The sequence below is a fragment of the Trichoderma atroviride genome, chromosome 6 (genome assembly GCF_020647795.1).
Source record: "Trichoderma atroviride chromosome 6, complete sequence".
NCBI lineage: Eukaryota > Fungi > Ascomycota > Sordariomycetes > Hypocreales > Hypocreaceae > Trichoderma > Trichoderma atroviride.
In genome coordinates, this window is record NC_089405.1 from 3431724 (window position 1) to 3448937 (window position 17214).

General features: G+C 49.8%; 7 protein-coding genes across 7 annotated transcripts; 1 reads left to right on the plus strand and 6 right to left on the minus strand.

Moving 5' to 3' along the window:
- Nucleotides 1-136: 136 nt before the first annotated feature.
- TrAtP1_011744 (uncharacterized protein) lies at nucleotides 137-1604 on the minus strand (the record flags this gene model as incomplete). The annotated part of the gene is made up of 3 exons (XM_014084823.2): nucleotides 137-185; nucleotides 293-1012; nucleotides 1069-1604. The coding sequence occupies 3 exons, from the start codon at nucleotides 1602-1604 to the stop codon at nucleotides 137-139; spliced, it is 1305 nt and encodes a 434-aa protein (XP_013940298.2).
- Nucleotides 1605-2387: 783 nt separating this feature from the next.
- Nucleotides 2388-3155, minus strand: TrAtP1_011745 (uncharacterized protein; the record flags this gene model as incomplete). The annotated part of the gene is made up of 1 exon (XM_014084824.2): nucleotides 2388-3155. The coding sequence occupies one exon, from the start codon at nucleotides 3153-3155 to the stop codon at nucleotides 2388-2390; it is 768 nt and encodes a 255-aa protein (XP_013940299.2).
- Nucleotides 3156-3712: 557 nt separating this feature from the next.
- TrAtP1_011746 (uncharacterized protein) lies at nucleotides 3713-6887 on the minus strand. The gene is made up of 2 exons (XM_066115242.1): nucleotides 6452-6887; nucleotides 3713-6390 (listed from the first exon to the last, which is right to left on the minus strand). The coding sequence occupies exons 1-2, from the start codon at nucleotides 6720-6722 to the stop codon at nucleotides 3944-3946; spliced, it is 2718 nt and encodes a 905-aa protein (XP_065971340.1). The 5' UTR covers nucleotides 6723-6887; the 3' UTR covers nucleotides 3713-3943.
- A 668-nt stretch (nucleotides 6888-7555) lies between these two features.
- Nucleotides 7556-8498, minus strand: TrAtP1_011747 (uncharacterized protein). The gene is made up of 2 exons (XM_014084826.2): nucleotides 8278-8498; nucleotides 7556-8164 (listed from the first exon to the last, which is right to left on the minus strand). Exons 1-2 carry the CDS (start codon nucleotides 8471-8473, stop codon nucleotides 7797-7799), a joined length of 564 nt encoding a protein of 187 aa, XP_013940301.2. The 5' UTR covers nucleotides 8474-8498; the 3' UTR covers nucleotides 7556-7796.
- Nucleotides 8499-9470: 972 nt separating this feature from the next.
- Nucleotides 9471-11008, minus strand: TrAtP1_011748 (uncharacterized protein; the record flags this gene model as incomplete). Its single annotated transcript, XM_066115243.1, has 7 exons — nucleotides 9471-10022; nucleotides 10078-10149; nucleotides 10202-10282; nucleotides 10334-10420; nucleotides 10479-10587; nucleotides 10658-10724; nucleotides 10786-11008. 7 exons carry the CDS (start codon nucleotides 11006-11008, stop codon nucleotides 9471-9473), a joined length of 1191 nt encoding a protein of 396 aa, XP_065971341.1.
- Nucleotides 11009-11275: 267 nt separating this feature from the next.
- On the plus strand, nucleotides 11276-14074 carry TrAtP1_011749 (uncharacterized protein). The gene is made up of 3 exons (XM_014084828.2): nucleotides 11276-11712; nucleotides 11781-13493; nucleotides 13571-14074. Exons 1-3 carry the CDS (start codon nucleotides 11479-11481, stop codon nucleotides 13856-13858), a joined length of 2235 nt encoding a protein of 744 aa, XP_013940303.2. The 5' UTR covers nucleotides 11276-11478; the 3' UTR covers nucleotides 13859-14074.
- On the minus strand, nucleotides 14075-16501 carry TrAtP1_011750 (uncharacterized protein). Its single transcript, XM_014083381.2, has 2 exons — nucleotides 15896-16501; nucleotides 14075-15837 (listed from the first exon to the last, which is right to left on the minus strand). The coding sequence occupies exons 1-2, from the start codon at nucleotides 16219-16221 to the stop codon at nucleotides 14448-14450; spliced, it is 1716 nt and encodes a 571-aa protein (XP_013938856.2). The 5' UTR covers nucleotides 16222-16501; the 3' UTR covers nucleotides 14075-14447.
- Nucleotides 16502-17214: the final 713 nt, after the last annotated feature.

Consider the following 17214-nt stretch of genomic DNA (forward strand, 5'->3'; position numbering starts at 1 on the left):
GAAAAAGTCATTATTAGGCGTAGTTATGATTAGAATCAGCACGTAGAATCAAAGCTATCGGTAGGTTCTTTGACTTCAGCCGTGGCAGGCCCGGCCCTTGACATCTTCCTATCCAATCAAGGAACAAATTCCAAACTTACGAATCATCATTCCGACGACGACCATTCCACCAATCATAGGAGCACCTATGTACAGCAGAATAAAAAAATATGATAAGAGTGTATAACCCAAATTGTTCTTTGCTCCTCTTCTCATCGTGGCATGTATTGAAGTGAGGTCTCCGAATCCATACACGAGTCCGTACAAGATGCCTATCACAAGCCACGACATGGTGAAGCCCCTCTCCATCTGTGAGCTATTTCCCGGTTGGAAGCCAGATAGACCTCCCACGATTCCGAGCGGAATCAGGCTGCAAAAGAAGGCTATGCACACGGTCATTAACGGCTTGTATTCATATGAAGTTGGCGGCGAAGGGCTATCATCCGTCGGAACTATCACTGGGTTTGCGTCCTGCAATTTAACACGAAGTGCCCCTTTGAAGAAGCCCTCCCCTTCTTCCTCTGCCTTGTTCATCATCGGTGTTCTGATGAGAAACATACATGGATAGTCAGGGGTTAACATATTCGCCAACGTATTCAAGATTGACATGGTAGCATACGGAGCAACCGTCAGCCCGAACGCGGCGTATCCATACTGCTGGATCTGGTCTCCTCTAGTGCGGTAGATCGTGATGACTGCCCATACAGCTTGAATGAAACCGATGAACAGCTTGGGGAGATTATAGGATGACGCAATGACAGCATTTGGTTGATTGCTTGGTCCTTGTTTAACAACGCCATCTTTTTTAGCGTCGAAATCGAGTTTCATAGAAGCTATAGGTGGCACCATGGCGAGATAATATGTCGAGTTATCGCAAAGCCAATGTTCCCCGTGGATATCAGTAGCTAGCGGAACTGGTGTGTAGCCACCTGGGGGGTCCCACCAAGGAGAGTCTGACGATGGGGTAGAGAAGCTATATGCGCCGAGTTAGGTTCGAGATTCTGCAATCAAGCGAGTAGTAAAACTAACACTCTAGACTTTGAACTGCCCTGCGCTTCCTTTCGCTCCTCGTCCACATTGGCAACAGCAGAGACCTCATCTAGTTCCTGATTGGCAGTTGTTGTGGCTAACTGTTCAGTCTCAGTCTCAGTCTCAGTCGTCTTCTCTTCAGTCTGACCGATTTCAATCTCCACTGGGCGCTCTCCCCCCTGCATCTGGCGACGCAACAACCGCGCGTAGCGCCCATCTTCTGGTTTCTTCAACACCATGCAAAGCGCGCCGGCCCGAGCGGCACGCTTCAAGGGATTCTTCCTTTCCGTTACAGCATGGCGTAAAATTGCACGAATTGCACGGGAAACCCCAGCACCAGGAAGAGTGAGGGCGAGTAGGATATATAGGCCGGTAGATGCAGAGCCCTGGCCCGGCTCAAGGATGACAGAGGCGGCATGGGCGAAGTAGTTGGCGAAAAAGAAGATGATAAGGTCGTACCATTCCGCGGGCGTGCACAGCAAGTTTGGATTACCATGGTTCATGGAACCCTCAGGAACGGTGAAAGTGAAGTTCATGGTACGTGAATGAGACTACCGCGTAGCAGAGGTGTAGGACCGACTTTGTGCGAAGTGGAAAGGCGGCTACTCGCAACATATATAGATCCTACCACGTCCTCAACAACTCAGCAGCGAAGTAGGCACAGTTCTCATCCACAAGAACATTTCATCCCAATATCCCGCTAGGACCTGGATGTAACACACGGCTGCAGGGAGAGTTCGAAAGCAGCGAATAATACATCTGAATTCAATACCGAAAATAATGCCAAGACAATACAACTCAGCTGTAGGCACTAGTGCTGCGGGCCGCAGCCTTGCGATTTAATCTTATTCCTTTGAGGCTGGTAGGGTATATTACATGTACCTTGACCTACACTGCTTTAACTAGTACGACAGTAAATACATAATTAGAACCTTAGCTACAAAGACAATATAAATAGGTACCTTAAGTTAAGACGTTTGGGTTTAAAAACAAGGAAGAAGGACGCAAAGAAATTCCATTTCTCGGTTGTATGCATTACCAGTTGCAAGATAGAACACTCACTATTGGCACTCCAGATATGTAATATGTATTCCCATTTCTCTTGTTGCTATTATTTATCTCGAATGCTAACTTCTTTTTGTTTCTAGTATCCGCATGCTAATCCATTCAAAATATGTCGTTCATTTGCAATACCAAGCTTCTCAAATACAGCAAACATGTTGCTCCTTTCCATACTCCATTGACGAATTCTTCTCTTCAATACCCCTTCAACGTCGCCTTTGCCAACACCGCTTCTTCGTTTGCAGATTTTATAACCCTTATCCGTCAAAGGATACTTCTCCATCGACGATACGTGCAGCTACCGACTTATCTGAGCTGATTCGGTGGCGACTAGCTTCATCCATTGCACTTTTCAGCTCTGCCACGCAGTCATCAAAAGATCTTCTGTGCCACCCCAGTATCGCATGTACTCGCTCGATATGCCATGGAATGCGGGTAGGCATTTTATCTGCTTCACTCACAATGTCATTCCGCTGCATATCCGTCACAAATCGGGCGAGTGCTTCGTATTTTTGGTCTGCGAATGCCCACAGCAGGGTCTTGTGGACACGCCTGTTGTAGATGGTGACAATGTTCTCGAGGGCCTTGATTTGCACGTTATTCAACTCCTTTACTGGGTCGCCTTGAGAGAATGTGTACTTAGGTGAGAGAATAGCCTCAATGCGAGGACGGAGAAAGCGCTCATGGAAGAGCTTCATCGTACCGTTGATTTGAAAGCAGAAGCAGGTGTGATCAAAGCTTACCTGGTAAGTTGGATGAGGGCAGGCGGAAAGGCTGGCGTTGGGGCTGACAGTCGGGCGGGCTTTGCATGCCGGATCCAGCCTGTCGCTACAACTTCCAAAGAAATGTTCTTCCTCTTCGCCGCACCAACAGACAGATTCACCCAAATCGGGGTGTCGATCGAGCGTTACCCATCGGGGATTACCAGCGAGACGAGATTTGACGGTGAGACCAATCATGATGTTGATGGCCGCTTCGAGGTCGAAGAAGAAAGGGTCGTCAATTAGACCAATCGTACGAGACATGGTGGAAGATGAAGCACAGATCAGGATGTTGGTTTTGTGATTTTGAGGCTTGTGTTTACTTTCAATGGTGCGTATCAAGGGCTGTTGATTGAGGACTTGCTATTGCGAAGACAGGAGAGACACTTGGGGGATGGCGACGACTTAAGTAGGAAAAAAAAGGCACTACGAAATCATGGCGATACGGCGTTCTGTTCATAATTCTTTGAGACTCAGTTCATCATGAACAGGCTTTGCGTTGTGATTGTAAAATTAGAGAACTGGACTTGTACAACCACGATATTCTCTCACGCCTTTGAGAAGACAAATAACATAGCAAATATGATTCAGTTGGAGAGAAAATTTCACAATTAGTTCAGCCTATGGAATTGTCCAAGACTTCATTTTAAAAAGGGTAAAAAGAAGCAAGGAAAAACAAGAAAAGAACTTGAATCGCCATTAGGAGACAAAGACTACCAGTGTGTAGCAGCAATTATGAACAACATTGAACATGAACATCCTCATCATTGCACATATGCAGAACAAAGCACTCAACGCAAACGAACGCATCGGTTTGTTTTGAGATGTCAAACATTCCATTCGTTACCCAAACGATAGCTACACTAACGCTTTGAATATGTACAGTAGATCAAGTGCAGCCCAGGTATTTCCCATTAACAAACGCCCAGTAAAATCAAGCAGCCAACCTCATTGCTCCACAAAGTCGTCAACTTCTACTCCCAAAAAAATCCAAATTATAGTTATGTACGATATCCAGAAAAATGAAAGGAGGTGCGTTAAAAGCAAATGATTCAGTGCAGCTGCCGAGGAAGTCCTCCCAACAGCATCTCTTTGCACACTTTTAACCGTTCTCGTGCTTCCGACAGTAACTCCGTATCTGCCTCTTCTAAAATGTCCACCATCACATCAAGTAAATCTGGCAAGCCCTCATATAAAACCGCTGACGACTGCTCATCGAGCTCCTGTAGCGCAGCAACACTAGATACGTAGTCCACCATGCGTGCATAACTGCTATGTCCAAGCTGTGACGTTGGTAGTGGAAAGCCCTTTCCAGGAGGGCGCCCCAACGCTTGCACAAACGCCCAAATGGCCAACACGGCATAGTACATGATCCACGGTCGGTGAGGGTCTGGCTCGTTCCGGATAGAATACTGCATGGCGGCGTGTTCGGGCGGGTGGGGACTGTTTCGACGTCGAGGGTGAGGATCGACGACGACACGGTAGAGGAGCTTGAAAGCGTGGAGGATAGCATGGCGGGTCGATCCCTGGTTTGACCAGGTGCTCATGCGTTTGATAACATTGGTATAATCCCTGGATGAGACTTTGCGGCCGAGAAGACGCTTGGCGCCGGCATAAACTTGGCAATCGACAATGTCGGCATGAAGGCTTATGTGGGCGAGGTGGTAGAGGACCGAGGCGCTGTTGATAGGGCCATTTGGGATGCCCCGGTGGCCAGGAGCATCGGAGATGGAGTCTGACATGGCAATGTCAAAGCTGCCCTTCCAATTATCGAATGCTCTGAGCAGCAATTTCCGCCAAGTCTCCTGCGTCTCCATCGATGGTGTTCGGATATCTAGCCATTTCAAGTGTGTCTCTCTGTGGTTCAAGTGCCAGCCCACACTCAGTAGACCCGAAATGATAATCATGCGCCCAAACGAATGCGTCTTCACTTCCTTTCCATGCAGTGCGCTTTTTAGCCCGTCTAGGAAGGAGACCTGCTTTACACCGTACATCCTAAAGTTGGCATCCAGTTGGCGAACGACATCCGGGCTATTTGCCGCCCAGAGGTTGTCGTCACAGGGGAGTGGCAGTCGAATCTCGTGAGGCGCCATGTCGGCCGCGTGGCCAAACATGGCGGCGTGAATAACATCGAGCATAAATGCTGCAAACACCACTCGATGCATCGATTCCGTCTCTGCCCATCGAGTCCACCATGTCCGAGAATCCAGCGCCATGTTTGGGGTTTCCCGATCTGGACCCAGCGAGTCTGGCTCAGGAGGAGATTCGCTGCCCGTCCTGCCTATCAAGGGACTTCCGCGTCTGAGCAGCGTTAAAAATGCAGGGTGATAGATGTGCGCCCTCTCGTGAAGTTTTCTAGACGAATACAGCTTTTCGTAGAATTCGAGAAGTAAGAGAGCCTGTAAAACCCAAAGACTAGCAGGCGGTGCAGAGTCATCAGAGGTTAAAATCTCCCATCGGGCACAAGAAATGATGACATCTGCAAATGGGCCATATTCTGATAGTTGCCCCGTCATGTCGCGGCCACGCAATGATGCTGCCCCAAGAGAAATCATGACAAGGAGCAGCAAAATGGGGCATCGGTTCGGAGAAAATGTGTGTTGGTGGATAATGGGGAGTCGAGGCGAGACATTATCCCAGAACTCCTTGAGACAGTCTCTCATCATGTCCACATTTAGCGCAGGCAAGTCGCCGCCGCTTTCGAGGACCAGGTTGGGCATCAATGGCTCGTATCGCGGCTGCTTCTTGCGAAAGGTCTGGAACCAGTGAAGCAGCTCTTGCCGCCTTGATTCCGTGATCCAGTCGTCTGATGATGACTCGGAGAGTCGGTGAGGCTGGTCCATGGGCGACAAGCTGTTGAGGGATTCGTAGTCGTAGTGAATATTGTTGTTGAACGTAGACTCCAGGCCTCCTTCGAGGAAAGGGAGACCCGCCATGCTAAAGTCACTGTAAGTAGTCTGGGGATCGAATAGCCAAGCTGCAAAGTTTCCCTGCGACAAGGAGTCGTCGCCGGGATACCCAACACCCCCAAAGTCCACCATGCCAGACGACTCGGGCAGAACTGACGGGTCAGTTGCGTAGAAACTCGGCCTATGTCGCATGATGTTGCTGGAAGCCGTGCGGTCGTCGAGCGACGGCGCCCAGGTTGTGGCCGGGTGGGCTGCTCTGCCCGTCGTCAGCGGATGGCTCAGCGGCCCGGGCGTCGAGCCCGTGTTGGAGTCGGGCGTCAGCAGAATGGCGGCATCGTGAGGCCCGGACGTCGACACATGGTGGTGATGCTGGCTGTACGACGGCGGCTGCGGCTGCGGCTGGGCGGCGACGCTATGGCGATCGGGCGGCGACTTGATCGTGGCATCGCCGCCGGTGTCGAAGCTGGGGATGCGGTTGCGCGGCGTGTACGAGGCCGTGTGCCGCTTCTTGTGGCGCGACAGCAGGTCGAGCCGCACAAACTTCTGGTCGCAGTCGCCCACGTCGCAGCGGTAGATCTCCTTGGGGTTGTCTGTTGTTGGGGCACATGTCAGTACTGCAGGGCGGAAACGGGACCGGCGACTGGCTCCTACGGTTCAGCTGATGGCGCTGCAGATGCTCGGCTCGCGAGTAGATCTTGTCGCAGCCGGCGTGGTCGCACACAAAGCGTCGCGGCGCGCCCTTCCTGCTGGCGCGCTTGTACGACGCCGAGTTCGTGACACCGCCGCTGTGGCTGTTGCTGTTGCTGTTGCTGTTGCTCGCGCTGGTGCTCGCGCTGGACCCCGAGCCGGTGCGCGCGGCGATGCCCGTCGAGATCGCGGCCCCGAAGACATTCGCAGTCTGTGGCGACTCCATCCAAGTCATCTATTCATTGCCGGCCCCCGTCGACGAAGCCAGCCTGCGATTGTGTGCTTTTGCTAGCGGAGTCGAGCGTTTCTCTGCAGCGAACCCTGGCCAGCAGCAGCATCAGCGTCCGCATCGGCAATGGATCTGATGCCAAAGGGTCTTTTCCGTTCCGGCGCGGCTCACTTACGCGGGGACGCAGAGCTGGGGAAATAAGGAATCCCACGTTTCGACGTTTCTGGGGTTGACCCCCACCGAGGCTGTGATGGCGATGCTTGACGGACAAAGGTGCGGAGCAGACCAAGAGATAACGCCAATAGTGCGTTCTGGGCTTCAGCGGAGTGGCAAGAGTGGCTTGAACATTCCAGCGCTATCAGCAGCTGGAGCTTATCCGATAACAGTGGCGGTGCAGAAATCCGACCACCTATCTGGGGAAAACCATCTGGCTCTTGGTGGGGGTCAGTCATATCGACGGTATGTTGCCCACCAACTCCCCGTTACTCCATCTACATTGCTCCATAAACCGGACCTCTGATGCTCTTGATTCGGTACATCTTCCATCTCCCCTTCTCCGCGTTAGTCCTTTCACTATGCTACGTGGTAGTATTTCCCGTTTGTCGGTAGCATAGTTCCAGTATCAAACGCGCCTTGGCAAGCATCCTCTATCGGCTCTGGGTTCCGAACATGAACACCGCAACTCACAGATGGAGACAATCTTGGAGTAACGCTTATCCCGTATCGAGGTTTTATTTGGATGGAAATGCCACCTTCATTATGAGTTAGTGATTTGCTATTACTTCTGCTTCTACTAGCAGCCATCAGTCCAGGCTGTCATCACCTTTTGTTCCGAAACTGAATCCACGAGCAATCTTAGGCTGCTTATTATGCTAGTGCAAATTCATACATTAGAGCGGCAATGCTCTTCAAAGTCTATCCGAACCCAGGTCATCGTAAATATAGTATCCTTTTTTTGTTCCAACAGACCCATCCCTATCTGTGCATTCCTTTCAATGTGCCCACCGCCATGACAAGTCGTCGCCTAACCGTAAAGCCAATAATTTTTTTTCTCCCATCTATAAAACGCCCTCCAACTCCTCATGAAGCAGAAGCTTGGTTCTCCTCCTCTCCTTGACCCTCAGTCTCGTCCAGCTTGACTGCCTCCACGGCACCGTTCAATCCGCTCTCCTGGTTCTTCTCCTCCAGCATACCGGCAGATGCCAAAAAGAATTGCGCAACGTCGTTGTGTTCGTTAAAGTAGGCCAAGTCCAGGGGAACGTAGTTTCGCTCGTTGGCCAGCGCAGGCAAAGCACCTTGCTCCATGAGAAGCTTGACAATATCCAGATGACCTCCAAGTGCTGCCCAGTGCATGCCGGTGTTTCCATGTTCATTGGCGTCGTCCAGGAAAGTCTTCTTCTCTTCCTTTGGTCTCTCATCAAAGTATTGAATGAGTTTGCGAACAGTTTCTGAACATGTCATCAGCCTCCCAATTCCTACCATCAGATTTCTCCAACTCGACTGTGACAATTTCACAGCTAGTACTGAACACTTTCAGAAAACATGTATGAAATTTTCTTACCTAGATGGCCATTTCCTGCCGCCATGTGTAAAGTCGTTGATTTGCCTTCATCCTTCGCAGCCAGCAGAATCTCAGCTGGTGACGCCTTCTCGCGCTCGGACAGGGCCGTCAGTGTCTCTGTAAGATCCGCATCTTCGCCTACTCTGGCGAAGTAGACGAGATCGTCGATTTCTTCTTCTGTGAGATTCGGCGCCATTGTGATATAACGACTTCACTCGCTCTTCTTTGGTTTGCAAAGATAAAATTTTAGCACTCTTCTTCATTGGTGGAGGGGACTGTGTGAAAGTCTTGCCCCGCGATTTTTGCACTGTGCGCAGCTGTCTCTTCAACTTTTCCGGGTAGGTGGATACATGTGCGAGCGCCGGTTTAAATCGTTAGTATCCTCAATGATATGAGCAGACACGTAAAATAAGTCAACATGCCATTGAGATATAGAGAGGTAGATATGGATGCCAACGTAGAATCACTTCCTCAGGCTCGTTCTCTGATTTGGTATGGAAATACCATCTACAACCGCTAGGCTGTGGCTAAACAAAAACCACGAGATTTGTCGGCGGACGCTTATTTCAAACAGTAAACTTTATTAGGTTTCGACCGATTGACGTTGGCCTAAAAGATCAGAATTGAGCTGGTGGATGATCCATATAGCCCCTATCTCATCGACTCTAATTTCACATCGTTGGCTTGATGAGTTGAATCTGAACAACTTCTAGTCGTTGATACTATTCCGGACTTCAGCAGCCGTTTCGAGAGATTCGCGTAAAAGGTCCATTGGTGACTTTCAGATTTAGTAAGCCCCATTTCTACAAAGTGGTTGTGAGCTCATGGTCATCGCTTTTTGGTTTAGTAGAGGCTGTCGGTATTACCATGGACTGTCATGCAAGTACTTCTTCAATACCAGCGACACCGGATCTCTTGGTATGCCTTGGTGTCAAATCTCACTATTTTAGTATAATAGTGGAGAGATCAGAACAAGACGGCCATAGCGCGTATATACGAGTAGGATCATTTGAAGTTCAGTCAATCGAAGAAAATGGAAATGACCATCTTAGGAACTGGATAACGGGAATCGACATCTATTACGGTAGCATTCGTATGGACTACCTAGCTATATAGAAGAATTGTACTCGCCTCATCAACATGGCTTTGGCTCTCAAGTGGGAATTTTTGCGGGATATGAAAGACCATTGTATTCATACAAGGAGCTGCCCAAGCTTGAAGTCAAGCCAATCGGCGAGGTTTCCTGCCTCATCAAGCCATTGTATCTCGGCTTTGACACCCATCATCAACATTACTTGAAGCTCCCTCTGAACTTCGACAACTTCGGCGTCATCCTTGACGTCTAAAAGCTTTTCTAAAATCCCAACGGCGACTTTGCGATCGCGTGTTGAAAGGAATGAAACTGGATCACGGCACTCGGTGGACGAGATTGATGTTTTCGAGCTATTGCTCTCCTGGGATGACTGACTCGTTGGTGACTGCTGGTTGTGTGAAGAGTGTCTTTTCGAGTTATTGAGATAAAGCTCATATTCTAAAAGATCTTGTGACTTGATTCCTAGCCAGCGGATACCTGGAGCTGTGACATCTGTTTCTTGAATTGCAGTGTTGGATCTGAATCGATAGCAGCGGAAAATATTGAGCCCATCAGGGTCATAGTCGACTAGTGCGAATATTGGAATCTGCGGACAATTGAAGCGGATGAGCTGCAGAAACGAGCATGTGAGTATGTCTGGATACCCCTTTGCCTTTAAAGATGTCAAATTAGCTAGCAAGCAAAAAGCGTTCATTCGATGGACTTGCTGTTATTATGATGCCTGGACCAACACGAGACGTTTGCCAAAACGACGAAGATGTTAAAGAGCGAAATACCGCCTTGGAAGAGTTAGCAGATCAACAAAGTAGGACACGGAAAGATTGCACAAACGTCTTTCTCAACAACAAGGATCCACCGGGTGGCTTCGCAGTTCAAGGTGGCAATTGATCCAGTCGTTGGTAGTGTGATCCCCTGTCAAGCATTTAGAATAGGACAACAAGCGGTATAAGCAAGTCTACACACCGCGTCACCTGTAGCGGGACCAATCACTCTATCATCTTGAAGGCGAATGCTGAGAGATCCTGAGAAGACTCCCTTCGAAGATGCGACCTAGATTTGTTAGAAGGGTGCTCCAATGAGCAACCGGCTACGTCGTCACTTGACATACAATATTCAACTCATCACGGTGGATGCCAAGTGCGAGGGCAAGGCTGTCTACAAGCTTGTCCACCGTCCTCTGGCTGCTAAATAATTCTTGGTGCTGATAGAAGATGTGGCTGGTTCACCGCGATAGTCATGTTAGAATCTAGCAACACAAAAGAAATATCACAAACGACTTGTACGAACCGCTTGGTCAATACTATTCCCGAAACTAGAGCGTCGTGGGCGAGCTGTAAGATGAGAAGTATCCGAGCTTGGAATCACAAGATGAGACGCAGAACACAAGATTTACTCGCTTGAGCAATGGTGCGTACCGAATTTTGTGGCCTCCTGCGCGCATTTTCCCGGAAAACGAATCTTTTGGGTGGTTTGACCATCTCCATCTCTGGTCAAGTCGATGCAGAGCTCCTTTCCTTCAGCCAAACAGTCAAGGATAGACTCCAAGATGGATTCAATTCGAGAAATGACCGCTCCAGCCGAAGTCGTGTTCCCAGGCTGGGTAACAATACGCTCTCCATCGCGGGGTATGACGTCCATTGTTGCTCAGCCCATGGATATTTGCATGTGATAAATAGGCAGATGATGCGTTCGCAGTCCCGGACTCTTGAGCAGTCCGTGAATTGGAGTCGTGCAATGCAGCTGACAGTGGCTGGTGAAGGCGAAATGGACTCGATTCAAAAAACGAGCCCTTCGACACTGCCGCATACGAATACGAGCTGCATTACTAGTGGTGAATCTCGCAGCCTTTTAGCGCCACTGCCCGCCAAGGTTGGCTGCCAGCGCCCCAAATAGGGACCAGTGGATGTCACCGTTCAGGCACAAACACCGCTAGCAGCGAAGCGGGAAACGTGGAGCGATTCTTGGATGACGCTAAACACATTGAACTCCTTCGCTGAATTTGGATCTGCTTTTGCACCTTTTCTCCTCTATAAAGCGTTGGACAGGCTCCCGACTTTTAACCTCTGATCAATTGACCATTTACAGCAACCAGAGCCTTTTTCATCAAGATGGTCACCGCAACGGGCCGAGATATCGGCAACGTCAAGTCCCGCAAGCGAGCTTCTGACGACTCTGCGGACAGCTTTCCCAAGCGACCCAAAGTTGGTGGCAAGACTGACCTCACGAGATGGCGAATGAAGGACGACGAGAGCCGCCATACGTGGCACTATCTGGAGGACGACAAGGCAGCTGAGGAGTGGCCGCAGAGCTATGCTGAAAAATGGTACCTGAATCTGCCCATGGTACGTCTCTCAATAGCATCGAACTCATCAATAAGCGATTGCAATACTGACAATGTGGTCGCATCCAGGATCTCCCCGCTCTGCCGAAAGCCACGACAGCGCTTGAATCCGCTGAGAACGGCCTTTCCTTCTTCGAAAAGCTCCAATTGCCCTCTGGCCACTGGGGCTGCGAATATGGCGGGCCCATGTTCCTTCTGGTGGGCGTTGTCGTTGCTTGGTACGTAACGAAGACGCCCATCCCCGACGCCTACGCGACCGAGATCAAGAACTACCTCACCGCACGAGCGCACCCCAAAGATGGTGGCTGGGGACTACACATTGAAGGAGAAAGCACAGTGCTCGGTACCGCTATGAATTATACCGTCCTTCGGCTCGTTGGCGTGGACCCTGAGGAGCCCATCATGGTCAAGGCCAGAGCAACTCTGCATAAGCTGGGCGGCGCAGTGAATTCCCCTCACTGGGGTAAATTCTGGCTGGCAGTCCTGGGCGTAGTGGAGTGGGATATCGTGAATCCCGTGCCTCCTGAAATCTGGCTGCTGCCAGATTGGGTCCCAATTGCTCCGTGGCGATGGTGGATTCACATCCGACAAGTGTTTTTGCCCATGGGTTACATTTATTCCAAGAGGTGGAGTTGTGAAGAGACGGATGAGATCCGGGGGCTGAAGGAGGAGCTATTCGTCACGCCACACGCAGAGATCAACTGGGCGAGCCACAGAAACAGCATTGCGCCTATTGACAATTACAACCCAAAGTCATGGCTGCTCAACACCATCAACTGGGTTTTGGTCAATGTTTACAATCCATACCTCCGCTTCAACTTCATCAAAGAACGAGGAGAGCAATGGACAAGTGAGCTTGTCGACATGGAAGATGCGAATACAGACTATGCAGGCCTGGCACCGGTCAACTCTCCGATGAACATGCTCGTATGTTATATTCGGGATGGCCCAGATGCATTCAGTGTACGGAGGCACAGGGAGCGATTGGAAGAATTTCTGTGGGTCAAAGATGAAGGAATGCTATGCAACGGCACAAACGGCGTCCAGTGCTGGGATACTGCCTTTGCTATCCTAGCTGTGGTTGAGTCAGGGCTGCACGACAAGGAGCGCTGGCGACCTATGCTGTTGAAGGCGCTTCAGTATCTAGAGCGCCAGCAGATAAGAGAGAACTGCAAAGACCAAGAGAAATGCTACCGACAACCCCGAAAAGGTGGCTGGCCATTTAGCAACAAAGACCAGGGATACGGTGTCAGCGACTGTATCTCAGAAGCGCTCAAAGCTGTCATCTTACTACAGAAGACAGAGGGTTACCCGCAACTTCTTGAAGATCAGCGAATTTTCGATGCCGTTGATACGCTATTGCTGTATCAGAACGACAATGGCGCCGTTTCATCATATGAGCAGCGAAGAGGTAGCGAGTACCTGGAGTTGCTCAACGCAGCAGAAGTATTTGGCAGAATCATGGTTGAATACGACTACCCCGAATGCACAACAGCATGTGTCACAGTGCTGTCCCTATTCCGCAAGCACTGGCCCGAATACCGAACTGACGACATCAACCTGTTCATCAAGAGAGCTACCAACTGGATCAAGGGCTACCAAAGGCCTGACGGCAGCTGGTATGGCAGCTGGGGCATTTGCTTTACTTATGCCGGAATGTTTGCGCTGCAAAGCATGGCTGCCATTGGAGAAAACTATTCCAACAGCAAGATTGCAAAGCGAGGCTGCGATTTCCTCATTTCGAAACAGTGCGAAGACGGTGGATGGTCTGAGAGCTACCGGGTAAGAAAAGTTCTATCATTTTGGCAGCCCAGAGCCACAATCTGATTGGATCATTCCGCTAATATAACAAATTCTAGGCTTCTGAAACCATGACATACATTGAGCATGAGTCGGGATCTCTCGTCGTGCAAACTGCATGGGCCCTGATTGCCTTACTCGAGGCCGATTACCCCGACATGGAGCGAATCAAGAAAGGTATTAAACTCCTCACAGACCGACAACAGGCAAACGGCGAGTGGCTCCAGGAGAACATTGAGGGCGTTTTCAACAAATCTACCATGATTTCCTACCCAAACTACAAGTACACGTTTACGATCAAGGCGCTGGGACTGTTTGCCAAGAAGTATCCCAACGAGAAGCTATAATGGCGAAAAGAAGGCTCTGGATGTACGAGTAATAATGATAGCGTGCTAGCGACGGAATTGGGAAAAGTTATCAAATTTTAAATGATGGGCATTGATAACGAATGATTTTAGTAGAAGCTATTTCTACAAACTATTTTGGCATAGCAAAGCGGCCAGCCTAAGGAAATCATCTTGGAATCACGTAATTTAATATATCAAGGAGCCAATGGATGGCCAATTGAGAAACAAGATGAATTGCAACAAATGAAACTTGCTATATGTCTATCTATGTACATGTAAGATATAATTATGTCTCTCACTAATTGCTTGGTCATTATCCATCCCGTTCTATAAGTAGCGCTCGAAAACATACACGCGCCCTCAACTCCAAATACAGTGTGTGCGACAGGCAAGATTTTGAACAAAGTAACAAAGAAGGCGAAAAACAAAGGGAAGAAGAAGGATTAAAACAAACAGAGAAAAACGAAGAGTTGTTGTGTTGGTACACGCATATCAAAACAGGCTGGTAGATGGCCAAACAACACAACAAGTGTTCACCGGGTATCATCGTCACTTTTCCTTCACAAGCATCGTCCATCAGCGGCTAATCTCATATCTCGACCCAGCCATGGCCCTGAGGTAGAGTAACGCCCTTCACCGCGGCCGGCTCAGTCAATTGTTCGCTGGGCTCCAGCTCGCCCTTCATCTGCTCCTCACTCTGCTCAATCTTCTCCGTCGTCGATTTGCCGCTCTCTTTCTCTTCTGCCTCTCCCATGCCGATAGTGTCGATCCACTTCCAGCTGTCAACAACATTGTTTGCGCTTCTGTCGAAAATGGCCTTGTCGTCGTTTATCCCTTCGGCGACCACATCTGCGCTTGCATCCTTCTTTGCGAGGTCCACCTTGTCCATATGAGCTCCATCAACGAGGTCTCCAATCCATGTTCGCGCTACGGGAATGTTGTTTGCTCGCAGGAATTGCAGCTGTGCTCGCAGGTTCAGTCGAAGAGCACGCTCTGGCTCGACGGCGTTGAACACCTTTTTGGTCAAGAGGGGAAACAAAATGCCAAAGTCAGATTGGCTCAAGTGAGCCGAGTTGACAACGTAGAAGAAGTTGGGCTCAGCAAGTTTGTTGCCGCTGGGTCTCTCAAAGATCTCGGGGGTCACAACCTTGGCCGTTGGATCGGGAGATAACAGTCGAGCCGTGGCGTGGAGATGCTCAGACCATTTGAAGAAAGCATCAGAATCAACAGCCAAGAGAGCGTTTCCGCCCGCTGCTGAGGGGACATCGTCATATAGTGGGAGCGGTACATTGTATAGAGGGCTGGAATTGGGAGACAGCAGGGGCATGCACCACATATCCAGGAGCATAGTGACGCTCTTCTCTGTCACCTGTTTCCGAATGCTGCTGTCCTCTGCAGGAGTAAACAATGGCGCTTCCATGCCAGCAATCTCTGGAACAGCAGCGTAATAGGTGCTTTTAAGGAGCTGGTACATGGTGGTGGAGCCAAAGCTGTGGCCGGCAAAGATGATGCTGCCGGGCTCATTCACATGTAGGCGGCCAACAAACTGGCTCAAGCTCGGGGTAGTGAGGTTGAGGTTTGTAAAATCTCGACCGGCGTCCATGGCCAAGATGGCCTCGTGTATCAGGCCCATCTCCCACAATCTGATCCTCAGCTGCGCTTCTCTCGCCTCGTATACTTCTGGCGATACTTCGTGGGAGATTCGGTTGTATGGAATCACTTTCCGCGCAAGACGGCCGTGTTGGCCAGGAACGCGAACATGTGTAGTGACGGAGCTTCCATCTCGATGCTCAGGGCAGATGACAACAACTCCATGAGAGGCGAGCGATCCAGCAATGTATGAGTACGAGTTTCGGCTGCCTCCGAGGCCATGCGAGAAAATCATGGTCGGCCATCGCTTGTTTTCGGTCTCGGGGGTTGCTAATGTAGCGTTTTTGTGCGCGGGGATTGACGTATAATGAAGATGTCGGGGGAGGAATCTGTTAAAGTAACGTCAGTCTTGACCTCTATGTTGAACAAAATTAAATAGCAACATACGAGAGAAGCTCAGCCAGCGTGTGTCCAACGCCCATGAACTTGGTGTAAGCTGAAACATAGTGTCTTTGTGGCGCAGGCAGCCAGCTAATCAGCTTCTCGTTCGACTCTGCGACAGCCGGGTAAAAGACTCGGAACAGCACGGTTGGAATATCGCTGGCATTTTCGGGAGGTGGAGCTGGTGAAGGAAGATCGGCGACTGGAATCTCGACGTCAAGCGTGCCGACCTTGAACGGTCCGGTATACTCGGGAAAAGCTGGCACGGGGTTCAATTTGGAGAGATAGGCAGAGAGCCTGGAGGTCGTAGAGGGCTCTGGGCCTCCAATCATGGTGGCGAATGTGTGATCGAGTTGGCGGTGTTGTTTAGATGAAGTGGCGATGACCTAATCGATCGAGTCTGGAAAAAGTTTCGAGATTGGCGAAACAAGCGGCGAACAAAGAAAAAGAAGGGAAAGAGGCGGACAAGGGAAAATAAAGAGAAAATACAGAGAAATCTAGACTCGAGATACGAGAAGTGAAACACGAATTTTAGGGGGTTGAATATTAAAAAAGTATAATTTAGGGGGAGGAATTGAATTGAGAAAGAGAATTGGCTGTGGAAATGGAAGGCTAAGAATGTATGATGCGCCAAGGTTCCCGAGGCTCAGCATTTACAGTGACGCAAGCCCCTTTCCTCGCCAGCAAATAGACATCCAGATGGCCCATTACATCAGCATCACAAGCAAAACAGGGCTGGTAGGGCGGTATAGCTTCGTTTGCAATGGGTCCTGGATCTGGAAGATGGCAGCCAATGCCGTCGATGGCTCTGGGTCCAGCTGCAGAATTCGGGAGACCGTCACGCGACTCATGGCTTCTTTTCTCTCTTGTTTTCCTTAGCATTCACGTAGCGCAGTATCAATCTGGCGGTAAAGATGCATATAGCTCCATTCCTACTGTAGCACGGGAGACAAAAAAAGTGGTGAAGGCGAAAATGGGTGGGAAAGCAGATGCTAAGCTGACTGGCGTGGAGCTGGTGTTAGAGACGGCGAGAGGCTAAGCCGATTTGGCTACCGACGCTGTTGTCTGAGATGAGAGACGTGTGTCTTGTTGCTGGTTTGGGACAAGCAGAATGACGGACATGCCGTGATCTGTGGAGAAGAATATGAAAAGCGTTTTGGAATTAAGAAGAGAAGATGACTGCTGAGGAAGAATCTGGCGTGAATATGCCCTATTATCACATGCTTTCGCTGCTGTCTAAAGAGCCCATTAGCACTAGCTAATTTGCGTGTAAGTGAAGGGCTGAGAGTCGAGAGCTGGTTGGCCGTCTCCAATGCAGCACAAAG